Source organism: Solenopsis invicta, chromosome 8 (genome assembly GCF_016802725.1).
Source record: "Solenopsis invicta isolate M01_SB chromosome 8, UNIL_Sinv_3.0, whole genome shotgun sequence".
Lineage (NCBI taxonomy): Eukaryota > Metazoa > Arthropoda > Insecta > Hymenoptera > Formicidae > Solenopsis > Solenopsis invicta.
The window spans coordinates 23,044,519-23,064,831 of record NC_052671.1 but is presented as its reverse complement, the minus strand read 5'-3'; the positions used below and the strand labels follow the sequence as shown (position 1 = coordinate 23,064,831).

The 20,313-nt window shown below is 44.1% G+C and overlaps 2 protein-coding genes across 5 annotated transcripts; one reads left to right on the top strand and one right to left on the bottom strand.

The window, feature by feature from the left end:
* The first annotated feature begins 1,772 nt into the window (after positions 1-1,772).
* LOC105204346 (putative nuclease HARBI1) lies at positions 1,773-6,638 on the top strand. 2 transcript variants are annotated; one of them, XM_039452602.1, is made up of 7 exons: positions 1,773-2,106; positions 2,297-2,520; positions 2,703-2,738; positions 2,896-3,242; positions 4,484-4,780; positions 4,975-5,183; positions 6,000-6,638. In XM_039452602.1, the coding sequence occupies exons 4-7, from the start codon at positions 2,934-2,936 to the stop codon at positions 6,307-6,309; spliced, it is 1,125 nt and encodes a 374-aa protein (XP_039308536.1). In that variant the 5' UTR covers positions 1,773-2,106; positions 2,297-2,520; positions 2,703-2,738; positions 2,896-2,933; the 3' UTR covers positions 6,310-6,638. The 2 variants fall into 2 exon arrangements, with proteins under 2 accessions (XP_039308536.1, XP_039308537.1); XM_039452603.1 differs by lacking the exon at positions 2,703-2,738.
* Positions 6,639-7,267: 629 nt separating this feature from the next.
* Positions 7,268-18,231, bottom strand: LOC105204347. 3 transcript variants are annotated; one of them, XM_039452604.1, is made up of 5 exons: positions 17,953-18,231; positions 16,912-17,131; positions 16,601-16,814; positions 16,366-16,521; positions 7,268-8,400 (listed from the first exon to the last, which is right to left on the bottom strand). In XM_039452604.1, exons 2-5 carry the CDS (start codon positions 17,128-17,130, stop codon positions 7,988-7,990), a joined length of 1,002 nt encoding a protein of 333 aa, XP_039308538.1. In that variant the 5' UTR covers position 17,131; positions 17,953-18,231; the 3' UTR covers positions 7,268-7,987. The 3 variants fall into 3 exon arrangements, with proteins under 3 accessions (XP_039308538.1, XP_039308539.1, XP_039308540.1); XM_039452605.1 differs by lacking the exon at positions 17,953-18,231 and adding an exon at positions 17,432-17,923; XM_039452606.1 differs by lacking the exon at positions 17,953-18,231 and adding an exon at positions 17,615-17,923.
* Positions 18,232-20,313: the final 2,082 nt, after the last annotated feature.

Sequence of the window (20,313 nt, the reverse complement as noted above, 5' to 3'; positions counted from 1 at the left end):
CTAAAGCTAACATCATATTTTGGGTTGGATTCTTTAAATAAGGCATGCAGTTCTTTTAAATTTAATAGTAAAAAACATTTTTGCACTATTATCCGTTTATTATTATTTATTAAGGAAATGGCATTCTTCATTCCAGACATTATCCTGCTGTTTATATCACTATATATAAAACTCAATTACTTTTTCAACAGTAGTTTGCGGTAAAACTTTCCCAACTCTTTTAGTAGTATCAGCTAATACGCCATGATTGAATTTCAATTCCTTAGATTTTTTTGCTAAATATCGTGATGCACCAAATTCTTTTACTATTTTTCTCACACTCCAAGACGACGGAGCTATAGTGAGAATTCGCACCCTTAAAGGATTATTGTGTTTCAAGGTGGAAAATTTTTGTTTAAGACCATCAAGAATTTCTTCCAGTTCAATTTCTCTAGGTGATCGAATGTTATCTTCATTATAAGAAATCTCTGAGTTATCAATATCCATTATTAATGAGCTTCCATCACATTCCATATTTGTGACACAATCATTAGATTCATCTAAAGACATATCAACATATTCAGTCCTACTTTTTTTCCTACATGTACAACAAATTTTAGAATTAGTTGGTATCTCAGGAAATTTGTCCCGAATGAATTTTGGTATCACTCGTAAATCTTTACCACAATGTCCTTTTTCACCAAGTTTCTTGAATGGATTCATACATCTATCTGTACGAGATTTAGCCGACATTTTTTATTTTGGATGTGGTACAGGTAAGAGATAATCGGAATAATTGTAGAAAAAGTAAAAGTCGATAAAGAAGAGACAAAAACGTGAGTTGAATATTCTATTTAACATAAAAAAACTTATTGATTGACTGAATTGCAAACTATAATTAATTAACTCGATAAATTCTGTGACTAATAAATGTATTGTGATGAGGTTCTCTAATCCAAAACAAGACGAGAAAATTTGAAAAATGAAAAAATATTGCTGTGCCTTTTATTCCATATGTGAAGTTTTTTATGTACGAGATATAAGCACTGCCACATCCATCTAGCGGCGATACCGCGTACTACTCGCAGGTGTACGACTTTAAAGATAGATCTTTTGGGTTCATGCAGTGAATATGTCGTCAATATATTCGATTGACTTGTTCGCTATCGACTGTCAATCTTATGTATTTTGATCAACAGATGCTGCTGCATTTTTACGTGATGTTTGCTAACACTATTTGCAATAAAAAAACTGCTTGGCGTTTGTTAACAGTCTGTCATCAATATGTTCGACATTTGTTTACTGTTAACCACTCTGTCATATATTTTACCAAGATTATTGCATATTAGCAAAAGTGTGCTACCATAATTGACTATAACAAAGTATGTTTTCTGTTTGCGGTTTTTCTACTAACTAATCTGTTGCCAACATTTGCAATTGTAAAAAATGTTATGAGGGATAATATAAGTTTCAAAGTAATTTTAAGTAATCTTACTATTATTCTGTGGAGAAAATGTTTTTTAAAGAACAGTATTTTCTGTACCGTAGGTTTTTTGTGACGTACTTTTTCAGGACAAGGATAATGAAATGATTCGAAATTTTGTATGAAAATGTCTTGATAGCCAGACCATGTTGAGCAAGGATTTTTACGTGATTCATTTATACACGCACGCGTATGAGCGCGCGTATCCCCCCTCCCCCACCTCCCCCCCACACACACACTCACACACTTACACATAAGGATTAGACCTCTGCTACGTCATATCTTGCACATTTATTCACGTTATTATGGCCTGTATTCATAGTCGTGACTTAGTTCCAAGATCGTCTTAAGTACGGTCTTAAGATGCCCTCTAGATTCATAGTCATGAATCAAGCAAATGCTTGAGTAAAATCTCAAGACAAGACTTGTCCAAGACGATCTTGTTTGGAAACGTCTTGTTCGGTCTTGTCATGATTCATGGACAGATCTTGTTCGAAATAAGAACAGACTTAAGACTATCTTATTAGTTATGATTTCATAGTCGTAATAAGACGTCTTGTATGACGTACGTACGGCTAAACAAGACGATCTTCGCCAAGTCGAGGTCGAAGTCGACTTAAGCAACGGTTTTTGGAGGTTAAGTGGTACGTGTGATAAAGTTTAGTTGCTCCGGTCATACTTTAATTGATCTGTAGTGATGACAATAAAGTGCTTGCATTCTTTTATAAGTATTAAATTTTCATCTGTTTAATATCAACAATGGCACAGATCAATAAAAGACTTTCCTGCATGTGATACATTACTCGATGCTTGAATGACAAATTTATCTTTCAGAGGGAACAGACGGTGTTTCAAATGATTGCGACAAACGTCGCTGAATGTAACATAGCATTTATCTTGAACGCCTAATTACTTATATAAAAGATAGACAAAACACCGGCCAATTGGAAACTAATGGTACTGGGAGCTATTTTATTGGCATCTTCAATTCAAGACGCTCAGGCAGTGTGGAATGTGGATTATTGTCGCACACTGAGAGACATCACCGTGGAAGACACGTAAGTGTAGTATTAAATTTTTAATTGTTTAATATCGACAATGGCACAGATCAGTAAAGACTTAAATTTTTTTAGTATTTCCGCGCGTTATATACTGCCATCTTACGAATTTTACTTTTTTCTAATCTTTTCATTAGCCGTAGGCCAGTAAAGATAAAGTTGAGTTAACTTTTCTGTTACAGCTAAAAACAACATATTATTGCTAGCCATTATAAACGGTAGTACAGGTTTCTTATCTTTCAATTTGAACGATACCGGCCTAAGTTAATGATTATGGCTATTATAAACCAACTTTTATTCTTTCTATTTTACATCTAACTGTTGCAAACTTTAATTAGCATTTTGTTTCTTTACTGAAACCTTGTATATTCACAGATAAGAGTTCTACAAAAACTGCTTTTACTGTTTTGATAATGGATTTGGATAATCTGAGAGATTTAGCGATAGCTGAATTAAATTTTTCATCTGACGAAGAAGATGAAGACGACGAAATAGCGATACGTGTTCCTAAGCGATACTTCCGTGATTATCGAAATCCGTTTGATTTCTATAGTGAATCAGAATTTAAAAGAAGGTTCCGTTTTTGTAAAAATTCCGTCATGTTTGGCATTTTACCTCTGGTGGAGGAAGGACTTGCTAAAATCAATAATCGAGGCTTGCCAATACCGCCTGTTCTCCAATTATTAATTTGTTTACGATTTTATTCAACAGCAAGTTTTCAAGTATGCAAATTTTATATATACATACATATAATAATTATACATATAATAATTATAACTAATAACTTATAACTTTATAATCTATTTTCATGTTATTGACATACATTTATGCGTACACATATGTGTGTGTGTGTGTGTGTGTGTGTGTGTGTGTGTGTGTGTGTGTGTGTGTGTGTGTGTGTGTGTGTGTGTGTGTGTGTGCGTGCGTGCGTGCGTGCGTGCGTGCGTGCGTGCGTGCGTGCGTGCGTGCGTGCGTGCGTGCGTGCGTGCGTGCGTGCGTGCGTGCGTGCGTGCGTGCGTGCGTGCGTGCGTGCGTGCGTGCGTGCGTGCGTGCGTGCGTGCGTGCGTGCGTGCGTGCGTGCGTGCGTGCGTGCGTGCGTGCGTGCGTGCGTGCGTGCGTGCGTGCGTGCGTGCGTGCGTGCGTGCGTGCGTGCGTGCGTGCGTGCGTGCGTGCGTGCGTGCGTGCGTGCGTGCGTGCGTGCGTGCGTGCGTGCGTGCGTGCGTGCGTGCGTGCGTGCGTGCGTGCGTGCGTGCGTGCGTGCGTGCGTGCGTGCGTGCGTGCGTGCGTGCGTGCGTGCGTGCGTGCGTGCGTGCGTGCGTGCGTGCGTGCGTGCGTGCGTGCGTGCGTGCGTGCATGTGCGTGCGTGCGTGCGTGCGTGCGCTGCGTGCGTGCGTGCGTGCGTGCGTGCGTGCGTGCGTGCGTGCGTGCGTGCGTGCGTGCGTGCGTGCGTGCGTGCGTGCGTGCGTGCGTGCGTGCGTGCGTGCGTGCGTGCGTGCGTGCGTGCGTGCGTGCGTGCGTGCGTGCGTGCGTGCGTGCGTGCGTGCGTGCGTGCGCGTGCGTGCGTGCGTGCGTGCGTGCGTGCGTGCGTGCGTGCGTGCGTGCGTGCGTGCGTGCGTGCGTGCGTGCGTGCGTGCGTGCGTGCGTGCGTGCGTGCGTGCGTGCGTGCGTGCGTGCGTGCGTGCGTGCGTGCGTGCGTGCGTGCGTGCGTGCGTGCGTGCGTGCGTGCGTGCGTGCGTGTGTGTGTGTGTGTGTGTACACATAAATATATGTCAGGAGAGTATCTCGTTTGACCACGTTGCGATTGACCACAGCCACTCGCAGCACCCGGTGCCTAGAGTTTTTCTACTGTTCAAGCATTTTGAGTAGCTGTGCTCAATCGCAACGTGATCAAAAGACTTCCACCCGTATATCAATAATATAAAAATAAGTTATTAAATGATTTAATAAATACATATTTTTGCAGCTTGTTTTAGGGGATATTATAACAATATCACAATCAACGGTGTCACGAATTGTGTTTAGAGTGTCCACTTTATTAGCCAGTCATATTAATAGATATATAAAAATGCCATCCACGCAAGAATCACGTTCAGAAAATAAACGCCTTTTCAAAGAGCTTGGGTATGGTCCAGGAGCCATAGGCCTTCCTTGTATTGATGGAGCAATTGACTGTTGTCACATTCGACTGGTACATTCCAGATTTCAAGCCATTGGTGAAACTTTTAGGAACCGAAAAGGCTATTTTTCCTTAAACGTTCAAGTATGTATTTTTTTAAAACAATTTTAATTACATAATATATTTATCACATATTATATACAATAAAGAAAATGCCTAAATATTTCAATTGTACTGTTATTTATTGTTTTTCATGCATGCATATATATGTATGTAAGACTTATTTTATTAAGATATTTTTAGTTGTTAAAATTTACTTCATATTTCTCTTTGTATAGGCTGTCGTTGGACCACGTACTGAATTTCTAGATATAGTTCCAGAATGGCCAGGAAGTGAGCACGACAGTCGAATTTTTCAAAATTCGCGTATATACATGAGATACAGTCAACATGAATTAGACGGAATGCTTGTTGGAGATGCTGGTTATCCAGCCTTACCATTTTTGCTCACACCTGTTGCTAATCCTGCCACCGATGAACAAATAAGGTTTAGTATGCATGTATATGTATATTTGATTTGAGAATGTTCTGTTTCTTTTGTTTGTTTTGTCAATTGTTTTAAAAAAACATATTTAAACATTTAAGGAAAAATAGCCTTTTCAATTCGTAAAAATTTCATGAATACCTTGTCATTTTCATTTTGATTTTTGTGCTTTAAAAATTATTTATTTCATATTATAGTTATACGCTATATAATATTGTGTGTGTGTGCGTGTGCGTGTGTGTGTGTGTGTGTGTGTATACTCGCTGGATGTAACATATGCGGATAAAAGTTTCTTACAATTTGGATGCCGATGTTACAATATATCACACCTCGCAATAGTATAACGGTTACAGAATTTTTAACTCAACAAGTTGCATACATTCCGACCTTCGATTTGAGTCATTCTCAGTGCAAATAATGTTAATTCTCGCTGTACTGAAAGTCATAGGCCTCACGTTTTCTTAACTTGTTCTCTAGCTCATCACTGTCATGTAGTTACACATGCACAAAATTGTGTCTTCACGGTTTTTCATCAAGGGTTTTATTAAATTGTTTTAACCCTTGACGAAAAACCATGAAGACACAATTATGCATGAGTAACTACATCGAGGAGGACCCAAATCGAGGGTCGAAACGTATGCAGCCTGTCGAGTTAAAAATTTTACCATACCATCACACTATTGTGAGGCGTGATATATGTATTGCAACATCGGTATCAAAATTAATTGCAAAAACTTTGTTCTATATGAATAACATCTAACGCGTGGCTCTTACAGCAATTTTGACATTTTAACTCAATTTAAATATATTTTTTTGCAGTTATAACATGATCCATGGGAGAACTAGAAGAATCGTTGAGAGAGTATTTGGAATTTGGAAACGTCGATTTCCGTGCTTGTCACGAGGTCTTCAAACAAAATTGCTAACGTCCACAACAATTGTTACAGCATGTGCAGTCCTTCATAATCTTTCTTTGATTTTTAACGACACTTTAGAAGAAGAAGAAGAAGAAGAAGAAGGAGGAATAGAAAACATAAATGAACACGATGAAGTTCCGCTAGCACCTCACTGGCAACCTGGAGAAGGTTTTCTTGTTCGAAATGCCCTAATCGAACGATTGTTTGCATGACTGAGTTTGTTCAAATTATAACATTTATAAATATAGTTTATAAGAAATACTTAGATTAATTTGTTATAATTAAATAATAAGTTTGTATCGTTTTTTATTAGTTAATAGATAGAATTATATTAGAATTAAAGGATATAAAAAACTTAAAATGTAATAAAATTCTATATAATTTTATATAACTCTATATATTTTATTTTTAACTGAATGTCATACACTGTATTATATCGTTGAAATTAAGTAGTAATTTGAACTGAAAACTTACAATACACACAATAAAACATAAAATAATCAAATTAAAAAGAAAAAAATAAACATTATTACTATTTAAATATGAAGCATTTAATATATGTAACATATTTAAACCTAAAATATTTTAAAACACCGTAACAAAAAACAGATAACAGATCATAAATGAAGAACAAAAATTATGTCTGGCTGAATATTTTCTTTATTCATACTTTGACATTCTATAATCCTAAGTTTTGCTTTATTTATCTGTATTTCTATCTTATGTGTTTCTTTTAAATGTTGCAATTGTAAATAATTTACTTCTTTTAAATGCTCTTCTTTCAATTTAGCTATTCTTTCTTTGTGTGTTTGTTTAAAATGTGCTAATTCTTGTTCTTGATTTATTATCTGTTTTATACATTCTATCTTTAATTTTTTAATCTGTCCTGCTTGATGTCTTTTAAAATTACTTTAATAAATACGTTTGCAGTTAAAATTTTATTTGAAATATATGAAAAACAATGTAGTATATGTATAATGTAGTATATGTAATGTATAATATATTATGCCCTCTATATTTCAATGTATTCACAATATAGTATATATATATATATATATATATATATATATATATATATATATTAACGTATATTATATAGACTAAAATTCTTCTGGAAGAATCTGACAGGAATTGGAAATTTGTCATGTTGTAACTGAGAGAGTGAAGTCGTTTTGAAATGTAACTTTGCATATATTTCAATAATTTGAAAAAAAATGTTCAGTATACTAGTATCACATTTTTAGGTGTTACATATTCTATTACGTATTTGCTAACTTATAGGCTAATTGGTAATAAAAATAATAAAAGTATTGAAACATAAGTAACATCATACATTTTTCAATTCTCAAGCTTGTCATCTTTGTAAATAAACTTATTACTTGAACAGTAAACGTGTAATAATACTGATAATCCTATATCCTATATCCTTAAATAGATCAGTCTTTGATACACTGTAAACTTTCACGGAGTAAAATAAACTAATCATCGTTTGACTAAATAAATATCAACTTTGATTTCGTCTTGATAAATAAACCTATGTTTATCACAAGAGATTTATTTAGTTAAACATTCTTGTCCGTGAACAACAAAAAATAAAAAATAAGTAAAAGTATTATTTTATAATAAAATATAATGAAAAAACAACTTTAAACGCATTTTCTTAATTTATAACTAAAATAACAAGAAATATTATTGAAATATATCGCAGATAATAAGCTTAAATGACATCTGACGATATTTTGACGTCATAATAACGAAAATAAAAAACAAAAAGTAAAATCAATTTGACATCTGGGATGTATAACTCCTTTTAAAACATTAAATATCTATTTTAATTATATATGAGAAATTTATGTATGGAACATATAAAAATGAGAATATATATATATTTCAAATTCTAAATGTATCAATATTTTCTTTATTCTTTCTGGATTCAATTGCTCTAAGTTGTGCTTGTTTTATTTCTATTTCCAAAGTTTGCATCTGTTTTAAGTGTTGCAATTCTAAATTGTTAATTTCTTTCAAATGATTTTCTTTCATATTATTCATATTTGTTTCGTGTTTTTCTTTAATATGTGCTAGTTGTTCATCTTGTTCCATTACTCGTTTTATACGTTCCATACGTAACATTTCTTCTGTACTTAATAATTTGGTTTCATCTATTGCGTTCCTTTTTCGTTTCAAAGAACGTGTCTGTTTTAATTTTCCATCGTCCAATATATTTGATGATTGTTCATTTTGCATATCTGTTTGTTGTTCTCGTCTACATAATGTATTATCCTTCTTCGTAGTATTAAATGAATCTAAACAGCAAACATAATATACATGTATTATAGAATATACTTTATAGATTTTTATAAGAAATATATAAACAAATGAGACACATGCGGAAGTATAATAATGTGTGTGTATATTATTTGTTTATATACTTTTTATAAGAAATTTTATGCTGACCTAAAACACAAATATACAGTGTGTAACGATACGCCCCTCCACCGTCCGTGCGCCTCCGTTCCGTCCACCGAACACCGAACGCCGAGTGCAGTCGAGGGCCACGTGCGCGCACGACCGAACTTCGCCGTGCGACCACGCGGCGACACGCGCGCCGACCGTGGCGTTCCGTAACGCTCCCACTCCGGCTCAACCGACCGAACGCGCGGATTGGCTTGCTCAGCCGCGCGTTCGGATATATAAGCCGGCAGTGGGAACGCACAAGTCAGATCCGTCCGACTATCCGATCCGTCCACAGACCGAGCATTCTCGATCGCTCCCTTAAGACGAGCATTCTCGTCGCACTCAAATATCCTCGACGGGCATCCCCGTCGGTACCCCCGGCCGAGTATCCTCGACCGATCAACCCTGAAATCCTCGACGAGCATTCTCGTCAGCATCACCGGCCGAGCATTCTCGACCAATCACGTCCGAGATCCTCGACGAGCATTCTCGTCATCATCACCGGCCGAGCATTCTCGACCAATCACGTCCGAGATCCTCGACGAGCATCCTCGTCATCATCACCGGCCGAGCATTCTCGACCAATCACGTCCGAGATCCTCGACGAGCATTCTCGTCATCATCACCGGCCGAGCATTCTCGACCAATCACCGTCGTCCTCGAGTACCTTGACTGCCGCACCGACAAAACTTGTAACCTAGTCCTCGACAGGGCACAAGCAACCTGTCGATCAAGCGCTCCACTTGCACGGGGCGCGCTCGGGCGAATCGCGGCGACGACCGCATCGGCAACGACTCGCGCTCGCGCACACGCTCACGCCACCGCGTTAGCCAATCCCGCCGCGTCCCGCGACTCCCCGACCGTACGGGCAAGCAACCCGCATAACTCTGTATTATGATCTCTAGTATTAGCTCTGTATTATCATCTCTAGTATTAGCTCTGTATTCTTATCTCTAGTATTAACTCTGTATTATTATCTCTAGTATTAGCTCTGTAGTATTATGATAGTATCATCTCTATAAACGATCTATGTATTTTATGCTTCTTGTCAACGCTTTTCCTTTCTTGTCTTGTGCTCTTCTCTTGATCAGCAATAAATCATTCTCTATCGTTTGCACTTAACAACACTGGGTATAGTCATTACGGACACCTGACCAACCGACGAGCCTTATCCGGTCCGATCCCGAAGTTCCCGCACCGCACCGATCCGACCGAAACCGCGTACCGTTACATGGCGCCCGAACAGGGACCGTTTTAAACGACCGACTGATTATACCCAGATACGACAATGCCGTTGACAGAATGGATAGATCGCTTACCGAGAGAGCAACTCGAAGTCTTGGCCCAATCGTATCAGATTGAGGCCTCCGGTACCGCCGAGGAACTCCGCCACCGCGTGAAAAATCATTTTGTCGCGATGCCCAGTCCCTCCGTACCACCGCCAGGCCCCGAATTAACAAACGCGACCGACCACGGTGCCCATAGCAAGGTGATGAACCAAATGAGAAAGTGGGGTTGCCACTTTGATGGCCGGGACCCGCTGTCCTTCCTGGAGCGGATAGCCGAACTCCAAGAGGAGTACCGATATACCGACGGTCAGATGAAGGCTGGCCTACCCGAACTTCTGAAGGGCGACGCGCTGGCCTGGTACCGGAACGAGCGTGACAGCTGGGACACCTGGTCCGATTTTACGCACGCGCTCAGACGGCAATACCTGCCCCGACGATACCAGGCCAAGCTCGCCCGAGAAATCCAGGAGCGCAGGCAACAACCAAAAGAGCCTTACGCCAAATACGCGACCGCCCTGCAAACCATGATGCGGCGCGCAGGCGGGTTCACACAGGCCGAGAAGGTCGACCGGTTATATGAGAACCTAAGGGCCGAATATAAACTTTACGTGCGCCTCACCGACGCTACCGACCTCGCCGACCTGGCAGAGCAGGCCGCCGAGTTCGAGGAGATCACCAAGGCGCAGGAGAGCGAGAACCGGGCAGAGAAACGTAAAGTCACCACGGCCGCCGCCACCACCGCTGAGCCTTACGACCGAAACACCGCCTGTTGGCGGTGTAAGCAGCGCGGCCATAGCCGCTTCGACTGCAAGCGACCGGCCCGAAAGTTCTGCTCGCAGTGCGGCAAGGATGGAGTCCTGACTAGGGAGTGCCATCCCCGAGCGGGAAACGCGCCACCGGCCGAGGACGCGTCCGCCCCTCGGCCCGCATCCGGATAAAATACCAGCCGCGACCGCACATTACGGTGCGCGTCGGACCGCGCCGATTCTCGGCCCTGCTGGACACCGGGGCCGAGATCTCAATGATTAACCGCCGGGTCGCCGAACACGCCAAGACCTTGCGCATTTGGCCGGAGGTCCAGAACGAGACCATCCACCTGGCCGACGGAACCACCGCTACCACTCCGGGGCGAGTCCGTCTCCCGCTACACGTTGCCGGGCGGAAGCTGGAGCACACGTTCCAGCTCCTCCCGTCCCTGGAGAGCGACCTGCTAATTGGGACGGATTTGTGGTCTAAGCTTGGTCTCACCATCCCACCACCGCCGCCCCCTCAAGCCCGACGACGCCGAGAGCCTCGACCCACGCATGGGGTCACCGCCGGGATGACCGAACGCACACCGCAGGAAGAGCGGGACCTACAGGCGTTTCTAACCACCGAGCTGGCTAAGTTCGAACACGTTCGAGGACCCACCGACCAGGCCGTGCACCATATCCGTGTAAAGACCGAACACCCCATTAAACAAAGGTATCGGTCACGGAACCCCGAAATGCAACGGATCATCGACGAGGAAGTCCACGCAATGGAGGCCGCCGGGGTAATCGAGCCTTCCAATAGCGCGTGGAGCTCCCCGGTGGTCATCGTCAGAAAGAAGGACGGCCGGCACCGCTTCTGCATAGACTTCAGGAAGGTCAACGAGGTGACCGAGCGGGACGCCTACCCCCTGCCGCATATCACACCCACGCTGGACAAGTTGCGAGGAGCCAAGTACCTCTCGACCCTCGATCTAGAGAAGGGGTACTGGCAAATCCCCCTAACGCCGGAGAGCCGTCCCATCACGGCCTTCACCGTACCGGGTCGCGGCCTAATGCAATTCACGGTGATGCCGTTCGGCTTGCACTCGGCCCCGGCCACCTTCCAACGACTTCTCGACCGGATTTTGGGGCCCGAACTCGAACCGCACGTATTCGTGTACCTGGACGATGTCATCATTGCCAGTCCGACCTTTGCCGACCACCTGAAACACCTAGAGGAGGTGTTCCGCCGCCTGCGAGAGGCACGCCTAAAGTTAAATCCCGAAAAATGCCACTTCTGCCGCACCGAACTAAAGTACCTCGGGCACATCGTGGACCGACGAGGTATCCGCACCGATCCGGACAAGGTCCGGGCCGTCACCGAGTGGCCAACTCCCACTAACATCCGCCAGATCCGCCAGTTTGTGGGGCTGGCCTCGTGGTATCGACGGTTTACACCGAACTTCGCCGCCATCGCGGCACCCCTTACCCAACTCACGCGGAAGAACGCTCGGTGGCGTTGGGGTCCGGAGGAGGAGCGCGCCTTCCAAAACTTGAAAGAGGCGCTAACCACCGCACCCACCCTCGCGTGTCCGGATTTCTCGCGACGATTCCTGCTGCAGACGGATGCCAGCCAGCACGGGCTAGGCGCCGTCCTGTCGCAATTCTTCGAAGACGGCGAACGCGTCATTGCTTACGCCAGCCGCTCATTGAACGGAGCCGAGAAAAATTACAGCGCGACCGAGCTCGAGTGCCTGGCCGTAGTATGGGGAATCCGACACCTGCGGGGCTACTTGGAGGGCTACGAATTCACGGTCATCACCGACCACCAGGCCCTCCAGTGGCTACGCCGCATGGATTCTCCCACCGGACGACTCGGGCGTTGGGCACTCGAGCTCCAACAATACTCGTTTGACGTACGGTACCGAGCCGGGAAGCTCAACCGCGTGGCTGACGCGCTTTCCCGCCTGCCCTCCGTGTGTTGCAACCGAACACCGCCCGCATGTACCTGGTACCGCCGACAGTTCCGCCACGTGCGTGGGCGCCCGGAAAACTTCCCCGACTATGAGATTCGGGGGGGCCGACTTTACCGTCGTATCCTTCACTCGACCGATTTCAAAGACGAGCCGGCCGAGGCTCAGTGGAAGCGGTGCATCCCGCGACCGGAACGACCGACCATTCTGACCCAGGTGCACGATGCCCCCACCGCCGGGCACCTGGGAATCGCGAAAACTATTGCCCGAGCCGCGCGGCGTTACTATTGGCCGGGGATGTTCGCCGACATCGCCCGGTACGTCCGAAACTGTCGGAGCTGCCTGCGGCACAAACACGCGCAGACACGGCCAGCCGGACTCTTACACACATCCCATATCGACGCGCCGTGGGCGCAAGTCACGATGGACTTGGTGGGACCCCTCCCGCGGTCCACTAGTGGCCATACGTGGCTACTAGTGATGCAAGACCGTTTTACGAAGTGGGTCGAGTTAAGCCCACTCCGGCGAGCGACCGCGGCGACCATTGCGCAATACGTCGCCGACCGCATCGTCTACCGGCACGGATGTCCCCGACAGGTCATCTCAGACAACGGTAGGCCGTTCATAGGGCGACCAATGAAAGCCCTGTTGCAGGAACTAGGGGTAGAGCATCGTACCACACCGGCCTACGCCCCTCACTGCAACCCCGTTGAACGAACGAACCGGACGATCAAGACGATGGTAGTTCGTGGGGAACAACCACCGCCTATGGGACCAGCAACTAGGCGCATTACAGTTCGCCTATAATACGGCTCCGCACGACGCCACCGGATACTCGCCCGCCTATTTAAACCACGGGCGCGAATTGGAAGAACCGACCGGACTCCGCGATCAACGGCCCGTACCGGCAGCGGCGCCAACCGCCAATCAACAGCGATTGAGGGAGGCCTACGAAGTCGTGCGAACCAACCTGGCACGTGCCTTCAACCGGCAAGAGCGGCACTACAATCTACGTAGGCGCGCATGGAAACCGGCACTAGGGGACACCGTATGGAAGCGGGAACATCTGCTATCCAATAAGGGCCAGGGGTTTAACGCCAAGTTGGCCCCTAAGTATGCCGGACCGTTCGAAGTCCGAAAAATACACTCGCCCGTGATCGTGGACATCCGAGACCCGCAGGGCAAATGGCACCGTCGAGTCCACGTGCAAGACCTCAAGCCGGGCACACGAGAAACCGTTGCCGAACAGACCGATGCAGAGGATACCGAAGACGAACAACACGATCACACCGGAGCAGACGTCGACCGAGCAGACGATGACCGAGCAGACGACGACCGAGCAGACGACGACCGAGCAGACGACGACCGAGCAGACGACGACCGAGCAGACGGCGACCGTGCGGACCACGACCGAGCAGACGAGACCCACGGCAACCATGAGACAGCAGAATCCGATGCCGATGACCCTGCCAGGAGATGAACACGTGACAATCACGTCCAGGAGCCGTGCCATCCCGAGGGAAGGAGCACCCTCTCCCAGACCCGGAGAGGTATATAAGGCGGACCAACCGATCCGGAAACCGCAGAAAGTTACCTGAAAAATGGAACAACTAGACGCACTGCTCACGGAGCCTACCAACGATGAGGAGTTCGAGGCATTATGGTCCCAAGTTATGACCATAGTGCCTCCTCGCCCGGACTTGTTCCCGGAGACGGCCGATCAACTGCCAACAGCACCGCCTCCCGCCACCGACCCGCACGGACTGCCCAGGACGATCCGAGACGCGACCACCAAGCGGCCAAAGCGTCGGGGCGTCAGCGTGCGAGCACCATCGCACGGGCTAATCGAAGAGGCCAAGAGGACGGGCCCCCGTCAGTGCCTCGTCCGAACCGCGACGGCGCCAAGGAAGGACGCCCCGGTAATAGGGGTACGGGTCCAGCGGTCCTCCGCCACTAACGCCCGGAAACTCGCCGCACTCCTGGCAGAACCTCCAGCACGGCCTGGGATGCGTCGACCGCCGTCGTCACTACCCGCAAGTCGGAAGACTGCGACATCGGCAAGGCCAACACCGCCGGCTGTCGTCCCGACTGCGCCTCCGGCCGGCACTACCAAGCCAGAACGACCAAAGAAGCGGGGGAAAGCCGGCTTAGTGGAACTTTTCGGGGACACGCTCTCCGACCTAGAGGAGGAAAGCACCTCGACTCCGGCACCGAACCCGCATGGCCAGCCACCAGCCGCACCAGCGAGGCCCTCCGTCAAAGCTGCGGAACCAGCCACCGCACAACCAGTCGCCGCAGCTCCAGCCAGAGCACCACCAGTCGCCGCAGCTCCAGCCAGGGCACCAAGGACACCGCCAGCAACACCGGCCATCGTACCCTCCACACGGGACACTCCCCCGTCTGTACCAGTGCGAGTACGCGAGGATCTAATAATCCACGTGCCATATCACGCCGCACGGATCTCGCGGGTGTACAAGGTGCGACTCGCGACTCGTCGGTACACGCTGCGCTTTGACCGCGCCGGCCGCTGCCACTACGTGCGGGAATTCCCGGCGTAGTGGCCTAAGTTCGCCACTTAAACGAGGGGGGGTGATGTAACGATACGCCCCTCCACCGTCCGTGCGCCTCCGTTCCGTCCACCGAACACCGAACGCCGAGTGCAGTCGAGGGCCACGTGCGCGCACGACCGAACTTCGCCGTGCGACCACGCGGCGACACGCGCGCCGACCGTGGCGTTCCGTAACGCTCCCACTCCGGCTCAACCGACCGAACGCGCGGATTGGCTTGCTCAGCCGCGCGTTCGGATATATAAGCCGGCAGTGGGAACGCACAAGTCAGATCCGTCCGACTATCCGATCCGTCCACAGACCGAGCATTCTCGATCGCTCCCTTAAGACGAGCATTCTCGTCGCACTCAAATATCCTCGACGGGCATCCCCGTCGGTACCCCCGGCCGAGTATCCTCGACCGATCAACCCTGAAATCCTCGACGAGCATTCTCGTCAGCATCACCGGCCGAGCATTCTCGACCAATCACGTCCGAGATCCTCGACGAGCATTCTCGTCATCATCACCGGCCGAGCATTCTCGACCAATCACGTCCGAGATCCTCGACGAGCATCCTCGTCATCATCACCGGCCGAGCATTCTCGACCAATCACGTCCGAGATCCTCGACGAGCATTCTCGTCATCATCACCGGCCGAGCATTCTCGACCAATCACCGTCGTCCTCGAGTACCTTGACTGCCGCACCGACAAAACTTGTAACCTAGTCCTCGACAGGGCACAAGCAACCTGTCGATCAAGCGCTCCACTTGCACGGGGCGCGCTCGGGCGAATCGCGGCGACGACCGCATCGGCAACGACTCGCGCTCGCGCACACGCTCACGCCACCGCGTTAGCCAATCCCGCCGCGTCCCGCGACTCCCCGACCGTACGGGCAAGCAACCCGCATAACTCTGTATTATGATCTCTAGTATTAGCTCTGTATTATCATCTCTAGTATTAGCTCTGTATTCTTATCTCTAGTATTAACTCTGTATTATTATCTCTAGTATTAGCTCTGTAGTATTATGATAGTATCATCTCTATAAACGATCTATGTATTTTATGCTTCTTGTCAACGCTTTTCCTTTCTTGTCTTGTGCTCTTCTCTTGATCAGCAATAAATCATTCTCTATCGTTTGCACTTAACAACACTGGGTATAGTCATTACGGACACCTGACCAACCGACGAGCCTTATCCGGTCCGATCCCGAAGTTCCCGCACCGCACCGATCCGACCGAAACCGCGTACCGTTACAAGTGTAATATTAAATACCTTTTTCTATATTGAGCGTGTTTGTACAATCAACAAATAATACATCGTTATCACTCTCTTTGTTTGTTCCGTCTTGTTTATTTTCGATAATTAGTTCGGGTATTAGATCTATTGTGTAATTATTGGATACCATGTCAAATGTTAATTCGCGTTTATCTAAAATGTGAAGATAAATGTTAATAAAATTCCATTCAAATTTTATTTTATTAATATAAATTTTATTTATTAGACTTACCTTCGATTTCTTTTTCCGACATGTTTGAAGAAAATAAAACAGGCGCAGTTTCCATTAAATGGGGAGCAATATTTGCAACATCGGGATCAATACTCGCTTCTGGTTGTGGTGGTCCACCACCAGTTGCCATACGTGCTTGTCTTTCTTTTGTGATTGCTTCCCTTTGTGTTTGTTTTATATTAGTCCATAGTTTTTTTAATTGCTGAACAGTTCTCTGTTAAAAAAGGTACAAGTAAATAATACAATTTTTACGCTATAATTATGAAGTCTATTATTATAGGTATTAACTAAACAATTGTCATAACTTTTACCTCTTGATAAATTAATGCAGACATATTATATTTATTGCAAACTTCCTTCCACGCTATGTCTTTGTCTTTTATTGTAGTACCATCACTTTTTTTTAATTCTATGACATGTTTGTAAGAATCCAGTATTTGTAAAAATACCTTCCTTTCCATGGGCGTGTAATGTTTGTTCTTACTGGAACTTGAGTTAGTTCCAGTAAGTTGAGTATTGTTACACGACATCCTATAAAACATATGCCGAATATAAAATAGTATATAAATAAATCATTTATACATAAATATATTCAGATATCTAGATAACAATCTGCTAGCAATTTACTGTCAGATTGACAACAAATTAGATCAGATTTTGATTGCAAAACCAAAGCCACTTGTTCGATCTGTTTGGTGACAATCTGTGACAAATTCCACTGACATGCTTCGAATACATTCTAATTCATGCATGATGCATCATTTATTCTTGTTTAACTCGATGAAGAGCAAGGATTAATAATATATATGCATCATGAATGAAAAGGAATACCCCTCATATCAGCAGATTGTAGAAATCGAGCAGGATTTGTACGCACAAGCAACTCGTTGCCTTTTAACAATTGCAGTAGGATATTTTGTTCAAAATTTGTCTGCAGGTTTGGCTATCAAAAGGCTTTATTCTTGAGTTACCCATACGAATATAAACGAGAGAACTCAAGTGTGTGGTGTGTACCTGTATCTATATTATAACTTTAACAGTAGATCGACTCAAGAATCTCGACTGTCTAACGAAGTTCGTTATCCTGATTCTCTCGCGCAATGTAAAAAGCGTAAAAATTAATTCTACTGAATCTCCAGAATTAATTTTTATGCTTTTCACACTGTGTGAGAGAATCAGGCTAACGAACTTCGTTAGACAGTCGAGATTATCGAGTCTACTGTTGAGGTTATAATATAAAAACAGATATAATAGTTATACTTGAGTTCGCTGATTTTAGTAATTTTATAAAAGTAGTTTTATTAAAAATTAGCAATCTCCGGATATGTCGTTTTCTAATTAATATTTCATACCTGAGTATTCTTTTTTTATTCTTGATAGCACAGTATAAATAGAATTACAGACAATTACAGATTCAGAACGAAACAGATTCAAGAGAATATTAGGTCTGTTCCGTTTAGCTCAATTTATTCAATGTTTCCATTGGAGGATTCATGGGAAATATCACGGAAACAGCCGATTCATAAATAAGCATTAGCTTGAGCATTTGCTTCGCGAAGACGATCTTATGTCAAATAAGACCGACTTGGGCAAGAACTTCTTCGCCAAGCTCGCCTTAAGTCATGACTATGAAATGCACTACTATTGAGACGGTCTTATTCGAATAAGACGATCTTCGCCAAGACGGTCTTAAGTGCTGACTTGAGACTGGACTATGAATACGGGCCTATGTATTTTTTCAAAGGCTTTTTTCATTCTAGCCGCGATATTAGGTCCGCCATTTTGAATTTTCCAAAAGGCCAAACTGCATCGAAAAGTAGACATTTCAACGAAAATTTTAAGCCTTTTTCGAACATTTTATCTCAAAAATTGAAATGGGCAGCAGGGGTGGCCTTTTTGACGGAGAATGCCCCATATATATATATATATATATATATATATATATATATACAGGGTGTCCGTCCATAAATGTCCGAGCAAATATCTCGTAACTGGTTGAAGTTAGAAGAAAGTTTAATAAGGAAAATTTACATGGTTTTTAGTCGGCTACAAAATGCACGTAAAGAAATTTTTTTTACTCGTCACCTTTTTGAGTTATGAAGGTCAATGTAGGTTTTTTAAATGGGTACCTATAATTTTTTTTGCATATTTACATAGTAGAGGTAATTTTCAATCAAAATTATATTAGGAAAAAAATTGCTACGACGCATCGTTTACGAGATAATCGGCATGCAAAGTATTAAAGTAATAATTTGGATCGAGTATTGTTGAACAAATTTGGAATATCAAATAGGTTGAGAAAGTAAACATTGTTTTTTCATGAAATATTTATTAACAAATTAATTAAGAAATGGTTCGAAATTGTTACCATCATGATCGATACAGCATTCAACGCGTTTTATAATGTTTCTTATTGTTAACTGCAGCATTTCTGTTGTAATACTTTCAACAGCTCTAGTGATTTTATGTCGTAAATCTTCTTCATTTTCAGGAATAGTTACATAAACAATATCCTTAATATACCCCCAAAGGAAAAAATCGCAAGGTGTCAAGTCCGGAGATCTCGGTGGCCATCGTACAGGACCATTAGTACCCATCCAACAATTAGGAAATCTATTATTTAAAAAGTTAATTACAGCACGTGTATTGTGTGCTGGAGCACCATCTTGTTGAAAAATAATATTTCGAAAAACTGATAATGGAAGATCGCGTAAATAATCTGAGAAAGTTGTTTGCAAGAATTCCAAGTATTTGTCACCATTAAGATGACCATGGAAAAAGAAAGGTCCAATAATTTTTGTTCCGATGATTCCGCACCATACGTTCACCGAAAATCTGCGTTGGAAACCTTTATCTCTTTTCGCATGTGGATTCACATCGGACCAAGTATACACGTTATGTCGATTTTCCATACCACAATTGGAAAAACAAGATTCATCAGACCATAATATTTTATTAAGAAAACCAAAGTCAGTGCGATAATTAACTCGAAGACAGTGGCAGAACATTAATCGGCGATCTGCATCTCCTTCATGTAAAGCTTGTACTAAATTATCACGAAACGGTTTGAATTTGAATTTTTTTAGTACAGCGTGTACGTAACTTTTCGATAATTCTAAATTACGTGCTACTGTTCTTATGGATGTACGTCTGTTTTCAATAAAACTTAATAGCACACTTGTCTCTTTTTCTTCATCTGTTTTGATTGTACGTCGTTGTCTTGTTAGCGATCCTGTTTGACGCAATTGATCTTCAATTCGTCGAAATGTACGATTATTTGGTATTCTTCGTTCTGGATATTTTTGTTGATAAAGTAATCGTGCTTCATTTTCATTACGCATACTTAAATACCAGATCTCGAGCATATCACACTTTTCCGTTATTGTAAACATTGTTCTCACGCGCTCGTATGTAGACGATTGACTAACAGACTCATACTACCCTGTAATTCATATTACGTGCTATACAAATACTTTATTTACAAATCAAACAGTCGTGTATTTTGAAAAGTTGAAGGTCAGCGATCCTGTTCGATATAACAGACTTCATACGAGCGCGTGAGAACAATGTTTACAATTACGGAAAAGTGTGATATGCTCGAGATGTGGTATTACAACAGAAGTTGGGGGTATATTAAGGATATTGTTTATGCAACTATTCCTGAAAATGAAGAAGATTTACGACATAAAATCACTAGAGCTGTTGAAAGTATT

Excerpts from the sequence above, each read along its gene's own strand:
- LOC105204346 (XM_039452603.1), top strand. The coding sequence starts at position 2,934 with ATGGATTTGGATAATCTGAGAGATTTAGCGATAGCTGAATTAAATTTT. Across the intron at positions 3,243-4,483 it reads ATTCAACAGCAAGTTTTCAA|CTTGTTTTAGGGGATATTAT; the intron begins GTATGCAAATTT and ends ATATTTTTGCAG. Across the intron at positions 5,184-5,999 it reads GCCACCGATGAACAAATAAG|TTATAACATGATCCATGGGA; the intron begins GTTTAGTATGCA and ends ATTTTTTTGCAG.
- LOC105204347 (XM_039452604.1), bottom strand. The coding sequence starts at position 17,130 with ATGTCGTGTAACAATACTCAACTTACTGGAACTAACTCAAGTTCCAGT. Across the intron at positions 16,815-16,911 it reads CTGCATTAATTTATCAAGAG|AGAACTGTTCAGCAATTAAA; the intron begins GTAAAAGTTATG and ends CTTTTTTAACAG. Across the intron at positions 8,401-16,365 it reads CACGCTCAATATAGAAAAAG|ATTCATTTAATACTACGAAG; the intron begins GTATTTAATATT and ends TTTGCTGTTTAG.